Source organism: Nannospalax galili, unplaced genomic scaffold (assembly GCF_000622305.1).
Source record: "Nannospalax galili isolate Female #2095 unplaced genomic scaffold, S.galili_v1.0 scaffold781, whole genome shotgun sequence".
NCBI classification, from domain to species: Eukaryota; Metazoa; Chordata; class Mammalia; order Rodentia; family Spalacidae; genus Nannospalax; species Nannospalax galili.
In genome coordinates this window covers 814,573-833,471 of record NW_008346898.1, presented here as the reverse complement: position 1 = coordinate 833,471, position 18,899 = coordinate 814,573, and the positions used below count along the sequence as shown (strand labels likewise).

At 40.7% G+C, this 18,899-nt stretch overlaps 1 protein-coding gene across 10 annotated transcripts in view; it reads right to left on the bottom strand.

Moving 5' to 3' along the window:
- Window positions 1-18,899, bottom strand: part of Helz (helicase with zinc finger) — a 190,728-nt gene that overhangs the window by 10,881 nt on the left and 160,948 nt on the right. For all 10 annotated transcript variants that reach the window (XM_029568373.1, XM_029568371.1, XM_029568370.1 and 7 more), the window contains 4 exons: window positions 17,354-17,433; window positions 9,895-10,480; window positions 9,296-9,527; window positions 7,662-8,178 (listed from right to left, as the gene is read on the bottom strand). In XM_029568373.1, coding sequence (XP_029424233.1) covers window positions 7,662-8,178; window positions 9,296-9,527; window positions 9,895-10,480; window positions 17,354-17,433 — 1,415 coding nt within the window. The remainder of the gene's footprint in view (window positions 1-7,661; window positions 8,179-9,295; window positions 9,528-9,894; window positions 10,481-17,353; window positions 17,434-18,899) is intronic.

The window sequence follows — 18,899 nt, the reverse complement described above, 5'->3', positions numbered from 1 at the left end:
AGAGGCAGGTGGATCGCTGTGAGTTCAAGGCCAGCCTGGTTTACATAGTAAGCTCAGGTCAGCTGGGACTACAGGGAGACACTGTCTCAAAAAGACAAAAAAAAAAAAAAAAAAAAAAAAAAAAAAAAAAAAAGAAAAAAAGAAAAAAAGAAAAAGAAAAGAACCTTAGTTCCCAGTGCCTACTGGCACAAGCCTGCAATCCCAGTTACTCGGAGGCTGAGGGAGGAGGCTGGAAGGTTCAAGGCCAACCTGGCTATAGAAAGTAAGTCCAAGGCTAGCCTGCACCACCTAGCAATATCCCGTTTCAAAATGAAAAACAAACAGGGCTGGGATGTAGCTCAGTGGGACAGTTGTTGTTTTAGCATGCATGAGGACCTAGGTTCAAGTCCCAGTAAATCAGTAATGATGATAAACAAGGAGTTAAAATAAATGATCCCCAACTAGTGTCAAAGTTTCAAGATTTAAAGTCTTTAATCTATCTGAAACTGTCAATGAGAACATAGATTCTTTTTGTTATTAACATAGTTAAACATAGGGCTGGAGAGATAGCTTAGAAGTTAAGAGCACTGGCTGCTCTTAAGAGGACCCAAGTTCAGTTTTCAGTACCCACATGGTAGCTAAAAGCAACTCCAGGGGATCTGACGCCCTCTTCTGACATTCACAGGCATTGCATGACACAGGTGCACTTCCAGGCAATATACTTATACACATAAAATAAAAATAATAAGTACTTTTAAAAAATACCCAAATATTTTCAAAGTTAATAACCTCCAAAAATTTGTTGTGTTTATTATAATGATCCAAGTATAATGATTAATACAAGCCTATTTAAGTGACTTGAAGTTCAAAAACCAGAGCATGGCAATGAATGAATACATTCTGGGCAGAAGGCGTTGAGTTTCAGATACCCCTTCTCTACAAGGAAAATCTCTGCATATCAGATGTTGAAAGACAAGAACTTCCAGACAAAATACTGGAAAAGAAAAATATTCCTGGCAGAAGGCCCCTGATATCCCTATCAATGCTTCAGTCCTTGAGACTTGAACTGTTAAATATATAATATATACTGGTCTTACTTTTTTCCTTTTTATGTTTCCTTTGCTTTTATCCAATTCTCAGTGCTTTGCATGATTTCTTCCTTAGACAGCTGCCAATCGACTGCTCCTTGACTGTGAGATGTCAACCCTGCTGATGACTGACACTCAGGTCTCGGAGCCTATGGGCTTTAATAATTTCATTATTATCACTTACGGGTTTGTCTCCTTTCACCAGAGGGTCCTACTTCTGTTTTCAGGAGCAACTCTGTGTGTCTACAGCTGCATGTTTAAAAGACTTCCCCATGTTAAACTGTGATATCACTATGTTACTAAACATATGCTCATTATTCTCTAAATTCCATTGCTAATATTTCTCCTAAATACCAAAATGTAATGCTAACATTTCAAAGCCCCACTTCATAGATGAAATCTAAATAAGAAACCTCAATAACAGGGCTGGAGAGATGGCTCAGCTGTCAAGAGCAATAACTGCTCTTGCAAAGGACCTGGATTCAATTCCCAGCACCCACATGGCAGCTAACAACCATCTGTAACTCCAATTTCAGAGGATCCAATGCCTTTTTCTGACCTCTGAGGGCACTGCATGACATGGGTGCAATATACCCATACACATAAAAATAAATTTTAAAAAAAATTTTTTTAAAGAGAAAAACTCAATTACTAAATTTATATATAAAATTCTGTTAAAGATGATTGTCTGGGGCTGGAGAGGTGGCTCAGGAGTTAAGAGCACTGGCTGCTCTTGTAGAGAACTCAGGTTTGGTTCCCAGCACCCACATGGTGGTAATGAGCATATTTCCAAATGCTGATTACTAAGTGATGCTCTCTGTTGCCCTTGGAAAAGTTGTGTAGTCATAGTGAGTGGCTCATATTTCAGTTCCCACCATTTTCCAAGTGTAGTCCAGAGTATAGGGTGAGCGACCAGATCTAAATCTTCTTGGTATTCATTACTGAGAATGGTTAAGAAAATGCATAATAGGGCTGGAGAGATGGCTCAGTGGTTAAGAGCACTGACTGCTCTTGCAAAGGACCTGGATTCAATTCCCAGCACCCACATGGCAGCTAACAACCATCTGTAACTCCAATTTCAGAGGATCCAATGCCTTTTTCTGACCTCTGAGGGCACTGCATGACATGGGTGCAATATACCCATACACATAAAAATAAATTTTAAAAAAAATTTTTTTAAAGAGAAAAACTCAATTACTAAATTTATATATAAAATTCTGTTAAAGATGATTGTCTGGGGCTGGAGAGGTGGCTCAGGAGTTAAGAGCACTGGCTGCTCTTGTAGAGAACTCAGGTTTGGTTCCCAGCACCCACATGGTGGCTAACAATCTTCTGTAACTTCATTTCCAGGGGATCCTATGCCCTCTTCTGGCCTTGGAGGACACTGCATGCATGTGGTGCACTTACACAATGCAGGCAAGACACTCAAACACATAAAATAAAAAAATAATAAAATTTAAAGGTAATTGTCAATTTAAAAAAAATTCCTAATTTGCTTACTACTCTAGGACATATCTGTAATGCTTGGGGTTTGCAAATTCTTTCATATGCATGTGTATAAATAACTGGGGGAAAGGTCAGCATATTAATTAGAGTTCTATTTATAATTATGTTACTAAAGCTAATCACCAAGGAAGAGCTAAATACTCTAGTGGGAATTTTAAGTCACATTAACTATAGTGCCAGAAACATTAATTAAAGCTGAACATCTCATTTGAAGTGATTAGTTCTGACGACTTAAGCATGACATCTAGCTACCTATTAGTTGAACCCTATATCTGTTATATGCATGGGGCAGTTTATTAGATACCACACTATTGAACTAAGAAGACAGCAGTTATTTCTAGCTGGTGATTCAATCCAGGGAAAAGTGGTAGAACCTACCAATCATCAGTCAATATTCTAATTTTCCAGCTACATCTGTACATTGGGCTTCATGACAGGGAGCTCAGAGGAACAAGGGTGGTTAGAGAACGGTAGAAAAATCAAAACTAAGTAACTTCAAAAATAGGTGCTAGAAAGGAAAATGAAGAGATGGATCAAATGCCAGCACCTAAAACAAGCAGCATTTCAAAGCGGAGGCATCACACACGCAGATATTTCATCTCTAATGTGGCTCGGTAAGTGCTGCATGTCTGAAAGCTGATCAGAACAGTGCCTCACAGGCATTCCTGCTTCCCCTGGGGATCAAACCCACGGGCTTCTGCATGCTACGCAGGCCCTTCAGCACTGAATCTGGATTCCATTTTGCTAGTAAGGCTATCACAGCAACATCGCTGCAAACAAGAAGGTGCAATTTCATACACCAATTCGATTGGTACAGTGACAATTTGAAAAGAAATTTCCATTTCTTCCATTTATTTCTTTTAATCAGACTATTTCACAGTGAAGCGCATCTGAGATGCAAAAACTGTGCTTTGTGCCAGTCTCAGCATCACCAAATTGATGGCAAATGAAAGTTTTTAATCAGCAAAGCTGTGTCCACTTAAGGAAAATGAGGAGTTGTCTTTCAAGGTAAAATGCCTGACACACATGATGGAAAAATCTTGCATTCACAACAAAGAACAGAGCATAGAACAAAACAAAATAACATTACCCTATAAGATCAGAAATGAAGACACTACAGCATTTTTTAAAGGGAAACCCACAAAATCAAGGGTTGGGGAAAGGGAGGAGAAATTTAAAGTAGTGCAGAGATAAAATTCCCTCTAATTTAAGCTATACTTAAAAATATTTTATTATTTTATGTGTATGAGTGTATTGCCTGCATATATGTAAGTACACCCATGTTGTACAATTCCCACAGAGGTCAGAAGAGGGCATCACATCCCCTGGAACTAGAGTCACCATGGTTGTTAGTCGCTATGTGGGTGCTGGGAACTGAACCCAGGTCCCCTGCAAGAGCAGTCAGTGCTCTTAACTGCTGAGCCCTCCTCTCTCCAGTTCTTAAGCTATACTTTGAATAGAATTCAAATAGAAACCTAAAAAGGGTTTGAAGAGAAACTGTGACAAAGGTATTGTAAACGTTCTGTGGGAAGAACTACAGAATAGCCCTTCCCTCTCCTGAAACAAGAAGAGGGGAAAGGTAACACAGATTTCACAGTGCCCTTTGGTTTGCAGCACTGGTTACAACAGTTGCAAAGCCTCAAAGATAAATGATTGCCGATCTGGTATGGAACAGACAGACAGACAGAGAAAAACAAATCCAAAGTCCAGGAGGTGATTTCAGTCCAGAATATACTGAAGAATGGCACTGCTGCAGAAATTAGATTACACGGCCATTACGCAAAATTAACATTTTCCCATAAACAAAAATTACCCTGGAAAAAAATTAAATATATTTATTTTTATGTGCATGAGTGTTTTGCCTACATGTGTGTATATGCACCATGTGTGTCCCTGGTGCCTCTGGAGGCCAGAAGTGGACACTGGATCCCCTGGAACTGGAGTTCTAGGTAGTTGTAAATTGCCAGGTGGGTGCTGGGAATTGAACCCATCTTCTGTAACAGCAGTTAGTACTCTTAATCGCTGAGTCATCTCTCTAGTGCTCTATCTTAGAAAACCTCTGAATCATGCTGAAAGTACCAGAAACAACTCTCAGAGGCCCCAAAACTAAAAATGAATTTCTGTTGATTTTCTGCATTCTCTCGAGTTGAAACTTCAGCAGAGCTAGTATGAAGGCGTAGTGTCTGGTGAAGAAGCCACTTCTGGTTAGTAACGATGCTGCAAGCTTAAGAAGGGACGAAGACAGCTACTAGGCATTTAGAGAAAAATTAAATCCCAATCCCAAACCTACACTAGTAATTGAAGTCAAATAGGATGGGTCTAAAGCCTGTCCCAGGAAAGGATAGCATCCTGGATAACCTAGCCTCATCTAAGCAGCCAAGAGCCACCCACAGCTTTCACTGAATTTGAGGTAAAAAAGGAAAAGCAATAGAGTTGAGCCATAGTTAGCCAATGAGAATATTCTGAAAACTTAAAGCAGAGAAAAAAACCAAAAACTATAAAGTAAGACTAAGATCCCAGTCAGAATGCTTTGACCTCATGGAAAGACAGACTGCACAGGTGACACAGCTGGAGATAGTGATAGGGGGGAGGGGGGAGTAAGGTGGTTTGTATTAATCCACCACATTCCTTTTTTTTGTTTGTTTTTGAGACAGGGTCTCCCTGTTGTTCTAGCTGGCCTGGAACTCACTTTGTAGACCAGGCTGGCCTTGATCTCACAGAGATTTGCCTGCCTCTGCCTCCCTAGTGTTGTGATTAAAAGTGTGGGCCACCAGGCCTGGCTTAACTACTCATTAGATGGCTATTAGGAAGAACTAAATCCTATGGTAGCATCTCTGTACAGAGAAATTAAGTAATCTTTCTAGCTTCTGTATGTTTTTTATTTGCCATGCATTTCATTTGTCTAAAGAAAATGAAAAATACAGGTGAACATTAGTGGTCCATAGCTGTAATTCCAGCACTAGGGAGGCTGAGGCAGGAAGATCACCACAAGTTCAAGGCCAGCTTGGACTACATAGTAAATTCTTGTCTCAAAAGAAAATTACTATAAAAAAACAGTGATGCAAAATAAAAAAAGTTAACTGTTAAGCTAACATCTAAGTGTTTTCATCCCCCAAGATTAATCTGCCAAGGTTCTTGGCAATAAAAGAATCCACATAGGGAGGAAAGTAAGACTGGTTTTGTATTGTTGAAATTAAAGGAGTTATTTTTAAAGGTTGGAAACAAACAGTGAGACCATAAGCCATTCATTGTGTGAGATGATTCATGCAAAATCATTTTGAACACGTAAAACTTACTCTAACACACTGAAAATGTCAAAATCTACAATGTGGTAAAAATATTTTCCTTGTCAAAGAATTTTTTCAATGCTGAAAGTTAGTCATCACTTACGAATCCTGTGTCAAAAGAAAGATGACCAAACACATTTGTGAAGTAAAAGAAACGGACAACTGCAGGTGCTCATCTACACACTCCCAGCTTCACAAAAGCACCAAATGTGGAGAGCGCCAGGGTGTCCAGTATTAAAGACTGTTTACAAAGATCAGTGATTAAAGTAGATTATTCAGTATGAAGTATTAGTTAGCAGAGCATAAACTTTGGCACCGCACATTATGTGCTCATTTAGCAGGACAGGCAGGACACCACGACTGGTTTCAGCAAATAGACATAGGACGGAACTCCGAAGTCTGTGCCTCCATAAAGACAATGACAGGTACCCTCAAAGACATCCTAAGCAATACTTTGGGGGCCCTAGGAACCTAAAAACTTGCAGCTACTACAAAAACACTTAGTCAAGAAAAAAACAGTGAATTTCATTAAAATAAATTTTTGTGGCGCTCATCTCTAGCTCAGTGATAGCCTTGAAAATAAGACCTGAACTGGTACCATGGGGACAGAATGAACCTCATTCTCAAGGAACCATAATTTGCTTTGACTTGTCTCACTGCTCTTTAGAAGATTACATCAAAAGATCTGCTTTAGCCAGGTGTGATGGTTCATGCCTGTAATCCCAGTAGAAAAGACAAAAGATGCAGAGGCAGGAGGGTTACCAGTTCAAGGCCAGCTTGAATTACATAGTGAGATCCTGTCTCAAAAATTTTTTTTTAAAAATTCATGCTTCAAAATTGCAAGCCAGGTGTGATAGCACATGCCTGTAACCCAAGCACTTGGAAGGTTGAGCAGGAGGACTATGAATTCAAACTAGCATGGGTTACACAGAAAGACCCAGTCTCAAATAAACAAAATGCAAATGCTTATCCTGTTTGAAGAAGATCCCTGAGATTTATTATAACAACCAGCTTTACACATTCTTATCTTAGTCACTGAAAGCTTCCCAGGAACAGCCAGACAACACTGTTATAGTCTACACCACACTGTAAAATTGTGGAAGTTTTATGACCTGAAATTACCAAATGTTGTGTCAATGAACATCAATGATGTTGGGAAGTACCTCAGTTGTGTTAACTGGCAGGATGTTCTGACATTTGGGAATATCCATGGCTTCAATCTAATACAATATTTAGATAAAGAATAGGAGGAAGAACTGGCTACTGACTAGAAAAGCTAAGAAAGTATTAATCTTTACAAACTACTAATTAACAAAACCAAAGTAAATAAAAAGAGAAGCCACTAACAGCCATTTCCTCCGAGTAGAAAAGTAAAAGCTCCTCAGATCCTGGAGTCCTCAGATGTCAAATATGCTACAATGGCAATAAAAGGTGGCAGGAGGCTTCATATCTCAACAGTCTAGCCTACGAAATCTGACATGGTACAATGAGGAGGTAGAAACTAAAATAATTTTCAAGAAAGGATTATTATTTTTTTTTTTCTGTCTTTTTGAGACAGGGTCTCCCTGTAGCCCCAGCTGGCCTGGAACTCACTATGTAGACCAGGCTGGCCTCGAACTCACAGAGATCCGCCTGCCTCTGCCTCCTGAGTGCTGGGATTAAAGGCGTGCACCACCACGCCCTGCAAGAAAGGATTATTTTTAGAAGACTATACAATTCAACAAAATCTATTATCAAATCACTAAAAGTGGATAGTGTTCAGTCAGTTAATCCCAAGATAAAAGAACAGGAAGACATTTACCTCCTCTAAGCTGGGGAGCGAAGAAGAAGATACTGTTCGAGATGACAATGGGTGAAATGGCTCTTGACTGACAGCATGTTGATGGTTCTGTATTTGTATAAAAGGGTTCTGCAGTGGCCTGTGAGGCAACGGAGGTAGGCCATAGGGAAAGCCTGGCCCTATTAAGTGATTCTGTGGCAAGCTAGCAAAATTCCATGCTCCTTCAGGAGCCAGGTATTTCAAGGGAGGTGGGGTGAGGTGTTCAGACGGCAAGGAGAAGGGGGAGCTGAATATCTGAGGAGCGAGGCGCTGTGGGAACGCTGGGTTGTTGGCTACTTCAGTGTCTCTGCTGCTGTCACTAAAGTTAGAAAAGTGGCTGCTGTGGTCTGTGGTAGAAGGGGGAGATGGGACTGCTGGTGGGCTTCTAGCCTGTACTTGTCGATATTGCAAAAGTCTTGACTGAGGTGGCGGCATCTCAGCTGCTTCTCGAGTGTCACCTTGATCACGATGAGACAGCTCTCTGATTAGGTCTTGAAATCTACATGAAGACCACAAAGCAGGGGTGAAACAAAGGACAGGCTCCGTCACGTTAAGGAGAGCAGAGTCAAGCAGATGTGTAATTTCCGAAAACCAAATCACAATACTTCATTAGAGACACTTAATAAATGTGCCAATTTCCTAATTTCACTTTTTTCCCTTTGAATGAAAACTCATCTGTCCTTGATGCAACACAAAAACTGAAAGTTCTCAAAGATCTTCAAGGTGGCACACATGTAGATACTGGTCACCAAGTCTGATAACCTGAGTTAACCGCTGCAAGACACAGGATGGAAGAACCAACCCTCTGAAGGTTATTCTCTGACCTCTACACACACACACACACACACACGCACGCACGCACGCACGCACACTGCAAGAGAGAGGAAATCAATCAATCTTTCTATCTATCTTTAAAAAAAATTAAAGGTGACCATGATGGTGGGTGTTTTCCAGAGAGGATAAGGAAACAGTTCGCAGCATTCACATGACACTGGCCACACAAATAAGCTCAGAATTAGGACTGAACCCTCACAGCAGTTCTGTTCCAAGACAACAGAAGTCTACACTACTAGAAACAAAGTTAAGAATAAATTCTTTAAAAAATTAATAAGCTGGGTATGGTGGCACATACCTTTAATTCCAGTTCTCAGGAGACAGAGACAGGCAGATCTCTATGAGTTTGAGATCAGCCTGGTCTACATAGTGAGTTCTAGTCCAGCCAGAGCTACATAGTTGAGATCCTGTCTCAAAAAACCAAAATAATAATAAATTTATAACTTTTAGCTTTAATCACTAACTTACTGCTGCTGTCATACATTCTTGTAGTTACTGAATAAAGCAAGTCAACAACAGAGCACCCATTCCAGTGGCTGTATGTTTCTCTTACAGAACAAAAGAGAAAAGCGAGGGACTCAAGTGGTAGATTAACTAGGCCCAGATTTGTAGAGTTACTTCCAAACTCATTATCCATACTTAGAGTCAATCAAAGGAACTTTGGAACAGTCACCAACAAGGCCAGCATCTGATTTCTTGGAGACAATATTCCAATTTAAAGCTAAAGGAACTAATATCAGATAAAGACCTGCAACAGGCTCGCTCACAGTCTGCTGGAATACCTTGAGAATGTTGTTTCTGCTTCATCTTCAGCACTGCTGGCCAGTTTCCATTCTGCCCTCACTGGTGGCTGGTGGAGACCCATAGGAGGCTGAGGAAGAGGCTGGAGATGAGGGTGGTGGGGGGCATATGGGATGCTGCCCTGGTTGAGAAAAGCATGCTGCTCGCTCCACTGCTGTAACCTCGCCTGCTGCTGTCTCAGTGTTTCCAGAGCTACGCTTCCGTGCATGCGATCTGCAGAAATGGGGATGAAAAAAATTATGTCTGTGCATTTGGGGCTTCATGTTATTTTTTTTTTACCATCTTTACAACCAGATTTTCTCCACAAAGGCAAAGAAATAGCTACAATTTGACTGGGTAGGAAGTAATGTTTTCTAAATCTGCCAGAGACTAGAGCTTAATAATGACATACGTGACATCAACTTGATACTTATTATACATGCATGAATACAGACTTGGAACTGGACTTTATTACACTAACTGGTTGGCTTTTCTGGCATTATTTGGAGAAATGACTTGATCTTGACCTAAATTAAGGACATGCCACTTTAAGTAAATAACCTGTGAGCTTTTCACATCTAGTGGTAATAGGTGATCTTACCCAAAGCTTCTCCTATAGGTAATCCTGGGGAGCTCTCGTCAATGAAGGTGTTCAGATGTGAAGGGAGGATAGGGCCGGGCTGTGCGATGGCTCTCAGAGGACTGTGGCTGTCAGGCAGAATGGGTGGGGGCTGCTGTTCGGGAACCACAGCCTCCGTAGGAGGAGACTGTGGCTGGTGAGCAACTGCAGTATTGAAAAATGCATTGGTGGGCCCTGCCTGATATGCGGGAGAAAGCTGGGGAGGTGGCGGTGGTGGTGGTGGTGGCGGTGGGGCTGGCGGAGTCACCTGGCTTTGCTGCTGGACTACCTGATTTGACTGAGCTGCCATTTGATTTGGTTGTTCAGGCAAATTATTCTGCTGCTGATTTAACAAGGTGTGCTGCTGAGGAATAGGAAATGGTGGTCTGGGTAGCTGGGGAAGCGGATGAAAATGGCGGCTAGGGATTGCATACTGTGAGTGGGGTGTGGGAAGAGGAAGATTTATATGTCTTGGATTGAGATTATCTTTGCGAGGAAATTTAGTATTGGGATAAACACCAGGACGTGATTCAGGACTTCTGTTCTGTGGGTTTGATTCCAAATCAACCTGGGGAGAAAAACAGTAAGAAGGCTATTAAGTGCAGAAAGTCTGAGCTCAGTGACTTTTCATTTTTCCCCAACTGTAACATGTTTAAAGGATATGATATGTTCTTCTTGGTAACAGCAGGGGTGCTAAGGCGCTGGATCAATCACTTTCCAACAATCAAATAAAGGTGTGCTTTTACAAATTACAAAAAGAGTACAAAGGAAAACAGCATATTAAATTTGAGTCAGAAGAAAAGACACTGGCATTTTATTAGAATATCTATTTTAATTCCTGCAACGTTATTTTCAATTTCACACTCTCTACTTGAAAAAGAAAATCATTAATTTCCTTGAGATATAAATCAATAAAATGTGCACTTTCCTTCTGACTTTATTGTTTTTATATATCTGAACTACTTCCTCAAACACATCCACATTAATAAAAACTGTATCTCTGGCAACTTTGAAAGGAACAAAAAGGTGCTGTGTCACCTTTGTAGAGCCAGTTTGGTTGTTGACTTTTGTCATTACACATACTGACATTCTCTCATTAGCACTGGTGGACGCCTACTAAGTGTATTGTACCTGACTCTGGAGATTATAAAACAACAATCACCTCAAGGGCTTAGAGCAGGGGCTTCCCACTATGGTTCAAACATACCATTTCCAGTGCCTGAGATTTTTTTAAAAAATATTTTATTTATTATTTTTATTTTATGTGTATGAGTGTATTGCCTGCATATAGGTGAATGCACCTATGTCGTTCATTGCTGTGAAGGTCAGAAGAGGGCTTCGGATTCCCCTGGAACTGGAGTTAAGAATGGTTCATAGCTGCCATGTGGATTTTTGTAAACAAAGTTTTATTGGAACACAGTCATCTAATCATTTACATATTATCCACAGCTCCTTTTGTACCATAATGGCAGAGTTGAGCAGCTGCAGCGTACCTTGCATGGCCCATTAAGCCTAAGATTTACTACCCAGCCCTTTACAAAAAAAGCTTGCTAACCTCTGGCTTAAAATCCAGGAGAGGATGGCAGTACGTAAACACAAAATGAGGGACACTGAAGAGGGGGCTATGAGATCCTAGTGTCTAAAAAAATTAAGGAAGACATCAAGGAGGGATGGCATTTGAGCTGAATCTTACAAAAAGAGCCAGGGTGTCCCAGGAAGATAAGTGTACTCCAAAGAACAGATAGTTTGGGCCAGGTGTGATGGCGCACGCCCTTAGTCCCAACACTTGGGAGGCAGAGGCAGGCAGATCTCTGTGAGTTCAAGACCAGCCTGGCCTACATAGCAAGTTACAGGCCAGCTGGGGCTACAGGGAGACCCTGTCTCAAAAAGACAAAAAAAAGGACAGCTTATGTAAGGCTTGAGGAGCAGGAAAGCTCTGCAGACCTGGGGATATGAGTTCTACGTTCATAGGGATGCATCCCCGCTCCTTTACACATTAATTTCCCCTTCCTAACATCACTTAGACAGACCCTGATTGATTGAACACTGAGTATAAATATCATTTTCAATTCTTATTTATATCAAATATCATTTTTGGTAAACCACCAAAGAAAGGTTTTTAAGTTAAAAGAGTGTGGTTGTCCTGAAATACATGTTTGACTGCGTTGATGTTGTGAAAAACAAAAATACAATAAGGAAAGTGACAATTTTTCTTTTCTAGCTGTGAAGCCACTTCACAAACTACTTTGGCATATACCGCTCTCCTGATAAGTTTCAGTGCTGAAATGGTGACTGAAGGTTGTGGAGTATTAGCCAAAACCTGTAAAGCAGCACTGATCACCCCTAAGAAAACAGAATGAGGAGCTTGGTTCCTGATTTGAGCTGGGGTGCATTTGGTGACCAGATTATTGCGGTACACAGGTGCAATGTCAATCACATACCAACCATCTCATCTTTCAGTTTTCAGCATCTGGCTCAAATGGACTGCTATTGCGGTTGTCCCTTCAACTCCTTGAGATTGCTGAGTGCATATAAATCATCTAGAAAAGGAAATGAGGACAAGGACAACTCTGTCCCAGTCTTCAAGCAGTTACTGGGCCTCCTGCTGTTAACACCTCAACACCTGACTGAGGCTCTTCAGAACCAAAGATTTCCCTCTACAGACAGTAATCTCATGAGTGACCAAAGTTACGTTGGCATGGGATACAACTATAACTCTCCAGCAGAAGACACTGTGGATAGGCATACTCTGGCCATCACTAGACGTCACAGCTGTTTGTGGCTAATTTGCTGTTCCAGTTGCTTCCATCACATCTGACTTTGACACAGATGGGAAGCTTGGTCTGTGTCATGGAAATACAGCTCATGACCATAATTCTCTACATTCTTGCAATGAGTGGACTTCCTATGCAAGATGACAGGGCCTGAGGTAGCCCACATCTACTATCAGAATGCACTTCTCCTCTCATCATGTGCCTCTAATAATGAGACACTGAATCACACATAGTGAAGAGTTCATTTTTTTCTGGGCCTCCAAAGCATCAGAGTATAAAGAAAACAAAGTCTACTTATCAGGTGGTCTTGACTTCTAACAGAAGATTTAGTACACACATTTGAAAACAAGGACATGACAGACTGAGCTATCTTGGCTTCAGGTGCTCTGACAGCACCTTAGAACTAGCACCCAGCACCAAGCTACTTCTAGCATCTGCTCCTGCCACTTTGCTCTCCCTCCATACCCTTCTCAAATACAGACAGCTTCCCTCTTTGCAGCCCCCCCGCCCGACTCCATCAGGAACCATCAGGAAAGTCCCTGACTGCCTCACTCACACTGCAGTCCCTCCTATAATACACTCTCCCCCCTCTGACAATCCTGTCCATTAGAGAGGCTTATGGGATACAAGTGACTGGATAAAGAGAACAGCTGCTTAGGCAGAGGCTCGAGATTTGGAAGTCCTTGTCATGAAGTGGGCACTTAAAACCACCAATTCCACTAGTTTAAGCCATCAACCATAGGCTGGGAAGAGAAGTGGGACAGCACAGAACTCTAGGAAATCTCAACTTAAGGACATAAGGGACAGGAATTTATAAAGAGACAGAAGTTCATGTTAGTGAGAACTGTGGAAAGTAGAAACGTACTGTTAAAGAAAATAGTGGAAAATAGCCAAATGCTGATGAAAGTCCAAGAAGACCGTATAAATGAACCGTGCATAAGACCTAGTCACTTGGAGCTCATAGCCTCAGTGGAAAGTTGAGACCTATTCCTAGACTGTGTGCGCTAAGAAACAAAAGATGAGGTGAAAAGGAGAAATTAAAGTACTAGCTATAGAGGTAAAGATCAAAGATTATGTCTTGTCCTCCCTTCTTACCTCCCTCCCTCCCTTTTGTATTGAACCCAGGGTCTTGTGCACACTAGGCAAATATTTTACCGCTGAACTACATCCCCATCAGAAAGTTGGTTTTGTTTTGAGACAGGGTCTCCCTGTAGCCCCAGCTGACCTGGAACTCACTATGTAGGCTAGGCAGGCCTTGAACTCATAGAAATCTATTTGCTTCTACCTCCAGAGTGATAGAATTAAAGGCATGTGCTACCAAGCCCTGCAGAAAATCTTTTAAAGGTCTGTCAATCAATATACATACCTTAGACTAAAACATAAGTAGTTACATTGCAAGCAGAGTATGAAGAATCAGTAGCTGGAAAGAATCTACAGAGCAGACTGCCAGAGTGCCAAGTTCTGGCCTCCCTCTGGCCTCTCTCTGACAGAGGGGCTGAGAACTGCAGGGGACAGCCTGAGAGCCCCTGGATCCTGCCTCCACATGGTGGTCCTTTTAATAAGAGGATGTGATACAGCAATCCCTCCTGCATGAAAAAACTACCATTATCACGACTTAAGATGAGCCTGATCACTAAACATCATCACAACTGGGCTTGTTGATGGCTGTGCTCATTCATTAAAGGAAGGCCAAGCAGGGTCATTGGACCCTCACCACATTATTCAGCCACTCTTTCCAGCCAACTATACGTAATTTGACCCTAATCACACATGGCCTCCTAGATTTGGGAAGGGCTAAAGTATACAATCCAGGGAAGGCTAGGAAAAGAAGGCATGACCCATGCTGGGTAAAGGCTTTCCAGTGTGCATACCCTCAGGTCATACATACACCTCCACAACCCCTCAGTAAGTAAGCTCAATAAATTCATTGGTTCCCCAGTAAAACTTTAATCAAACATTGGCTTGACACTAGAACCTTAAAAGGGTATTCCCTTTTAAGCACTGCTTAGCAACCCCAGGAAAAGAAGTCTCACAACAAATGGAAAATTTATTTGTTAATGTTATTATGTCTCATAATTATTTTAAAAAAACAAAAAAGAAAATGAGAATGTAAAAGATGTTAAAAAGGATATGGGAATGGAGATATTTTCCAAAATAGAAAAAATGAGAAAGCCTAAGCAAGTGATGAAGGTCTGTGTAGGTTTGTTATGATATATAAAGGATGAGACAAAAATAATATATACATATCTTAAAATGTCTATGGTCATAGTTTAGTCATATATATATATATATGGAGTCAAAGTTTATCTGCAAATATTTGGTTTTTTACCCAAGTCTTACCTACACAGCACATGACAATTAAAAGTACCAGACTGGTGGAACTAACTTTACTGGATGTTTAACAGCCATACTTTAAGGCTTATATTGATGTGGTGAGAGGGACTTAAAGAACAGTTTTTTGCCCCTTGCCCTCCAAGGTTGGCCAAGTTCCAGGGGATTATGGAACATCCCTCAAAATGTCCTGTAACTGTGGTGAGTCACCTGTCCTCTTATTCAGGGAGGACATGGAGACCCCACAAGATGGACTTCAACGAGTGTACAGTCTTGTACAAAGAGGAGGGTCAACTCAGAGGAAACATCTCATTCATGCTTCCAAGTAAAGCCAGACATGGTCGAGCAGGATCTTTGACTTATCTTCACATAGATGGAACTGGTAAAGGAAAGGAGTCAGGAGAGACACTTGTACAACCATGTTTGTTGCTGCTCTTTTCACAATAGCTAAGAGATGGAAGCAACCCTAAGTGCCCCTCAACTGACGAGTGGCTAACAAAAATGTGGTATATTTACACAATAGCGTTCTAGTCAACAGTAAAGATAAAATAATTAAATTTGCAGGTAAATGGATGGATCTAGAAGGCGTTATACTAAGTGAAGTAACAGACTCAGAAAAACAAATGACATATGTTCTCCCACATATGCGGCTCCAAGCACCAAATCCTTTTAAATTTTAATAAGATGATGAATGAAATAACTACCATCATCATTATTTCAGCTGAGCCTGATTGCTAAACATAGTCACAATTGGGCTTGTTGACAGTTGTGCTCATTCATTAAAGGAGTTCCATGTAGGGTCATTGGACCCTCACATGAGTATCCAGCCACTCTTCCCAGCCAACATGTCCAGCCTTGGAAGACAAAAGAAAAATGAGGAACAACCCAATAGAGTGATGCTTTTGGAAGCCTTTGTGAAGAAACTCCAACGGACTCTCATATGAACATTCGAAAATTGCCCTGTTCTGACTTTTTTCTAGTTCCTTGTCTAGAACTTATAATGATAATTATTCTTGTCTTTACTTCTCCTTCACATCTCCTATTTATGATTCAAGGACTTTCTTTTCCCCTTAGAGATAAGAGTTATGCAATTTGGGAGTCTTTTAGATAGACCCACTGAAGAGGCACTCCAATTGTCTCACCCTGCATCCCTGTTCAGCACGGAAGAAGCCAAAGCGGTCTGCATCCTGATTCCCTATTGGCAATTTGGGTAACCTCTTCAGAGGATGGTCTGATTAGAATAGGAGGTAGGAATTCGCTAGGCAGTTAGGGTAAAAGACCCCAAAGAAAAGTTGCCAGTTTCTTGGCTTAAAACTCACAATGTCCTTGGGCCTCTTAGCAACATACTCTGTTCCAAAGGCCAAAAATGTCAAAAATATTTGGAAGCTTTTATCTAATCCTTAAAATATTTTTGTGTGGGATGGGCATGGTGGCTCATGCCTTTAATCCCAGAGCTTTGGAGGCAAAGGCAGGAGGATTTCTATGAGTTCCAGTCCAGCCTGGTCTCCATACATGGGTGCACTTACTTACATGCAGGCAATACATACATACATATAAATAAATAAATAAATAAATAAATAAATAAATAAATAAATAATAAATCAAAAGAAAAACAAGAATCTACAGATAACTGAGAAGGCTCATCTATTAGTGGAAGACGAGAGAAAGTCTAAGAGGAACTCACCTAAGGCTGGTGATAAAAAGGCTCAAGGACACACAAAAAGTGAGATATTTATTGTTATCAATTAACAGGGTAGAATCCTGATGTTGGAATGTCTAGAGCAAGGTCATCTCTTGATAACAAGGATAATAGAAAGTGGAAGGTACAAAATTAAGGGCGGGAAACCCTAATTCAACCAAAGATGACATATCCTCTAACTTCGTCATTAGCATGGAAGCAGGAAAAGCGGGGCAATGGGTAGATATAAAGTTAAAGATTCATGTAGTGGATGTGACAAGAGAATAGGCCAGGGATCAGAGGAAGGCCAGTCTCCCTTCTTCACTGCAGCAGTTCCTTCCAATTCTAAGGTTACTGTCAACGAGACATCTATATCTGTGTGCTGTCATACAAGTCCTTATCTGGGCAAGCCTCTAAATTCAAGTCTATTTCTGAATTAAGACAATTTGAGAAAAGTGTGCAAAGAGAATAACATACTCAAAGGAAATGAGACAGGAGAAACGTCCAATATGCCCCATTAGACTACTACGAAACAACGTGCATAAAAGATATATATGTAAGAAGGGAGATACTTTTCTTTATAACAATCTGGATTCTGAGAGGACCAGTCAGACCACATCTATTAAACCAGTACATTCACTCAGGGGACACAACTTACCTGTTTGGGTTCTGTAGGCTTTTTTTCTGGTGTTCGAGTCTTACTGATTTCAGATCCAGGATTATTTGTATCAGTTTTCCCTAAGAAAATATTTAAAAATCCTTATAAATTTTCTCCAGTGAATGTGACATTTCCAGTGATTATCCAATATTAGACAAAGCAGAATAGTTTAAACATTATTCACTCATTGTTATCAATTTATATTACTATGTTTGTTTTATTCTTGAGAGTTGCAGTTTCTCTGCAAAATAGAAAATTTATAAATAAAGAAAATCTCACTGGCAAGGCGAAAGCTTAATAAAGGGAAACAACCTTAAAACAGCAAACAAGAAAGGACATTGCCCAATCTCTAGGAATTTACAGCCTTGTTTTTTTTTTTTTTCTTTTTTTTTTTTTCCTGTAAGCTAGACATAGAAAAGGCCTTAGTATTTCTGCCTGTTTACAGAGGCTTATTAGCACTCTGTTCATTTGTAAGGGCAACTGAGCTAAAATCTAAATAATGCATCAATCCAGTTTAGTGAAGGAATTTAAATTGGTTATTAGGTTTGGATAGTAAAGGTCCCCAGAAAGTCCATGTGTGCTGGGGCTTGTTCCCCAGCCTGTGGGAGGGGTAAAAGCTTAGGAGGTGGGGACTAGTAGAGGAAGGTAAGGCTACTAGGTACAGGCCTCTGAAGGAGGGACGCTGGGATGCTGGCCCCTTCCTCCTCCTGCCTTTACTTTTGCTTCCAGCTCCCATGAAGTAAACACACGTCCTCTACCACATGCTCCCATATTATGCTACAGCTCACAACGGGACAAAGCAAGTGAGGGAAGATTGAAACCAGAAGCCAAAAGAGACTTTTCCCCTTGTAAATTGTCAATCTCAGGTATTTTGTTATAGGGACAAAGTGAACACACTGAATAAAACTATTCCAAAAAGAATCTAATTACACTGTTTACAAGTAATGAGACAGCAGACATTTTAAATATAAGTAGGTGATGAATTGTAGGAAGCAAAATTGGGTTTTCTAAATACAGTTATAGTACACTAATTTCATGAAAGCTTTAATCTTTTTTTTTTGGTCTTTTCGATACAGGGTCTCCCTGTAGCCCCAGCTGTCCTAGAACTCACTATGTAGACCAGGCTGGGCTTGACCTCACAGAGATCTGCCTGCCTCTGCCTCCTGAGTGCTGGGACTAAAGGCGTGTACCACCATGTCCGGCCGAAAGCTTTAATCTTACAGAATTAACTCCTGACTCTTTTCAAGATCCTTAAGGGAACCCTTGACTTAGGTTCTTGAGAAACATCCCTTTACCAGTACCACTAGAACTAGGTAAAAAACTCATGGTGAAACAGACTCACTACTCAACTTCAAGAAATAAAACCAAAGGGGAAGGGGGAGGTGGGTATAAAGATGATTTTCTGTATGAAATATACAAAAATTCAATTAAAATTTAAAATAAAATAAAAAATAAAACCACAGTATCTAAGATTTAAAAGCCACTGGATGTCGGCACCCCCAGCCATTCCCCACTACTTGCCCTTCTGGTGAATCTAGTCAGCCTA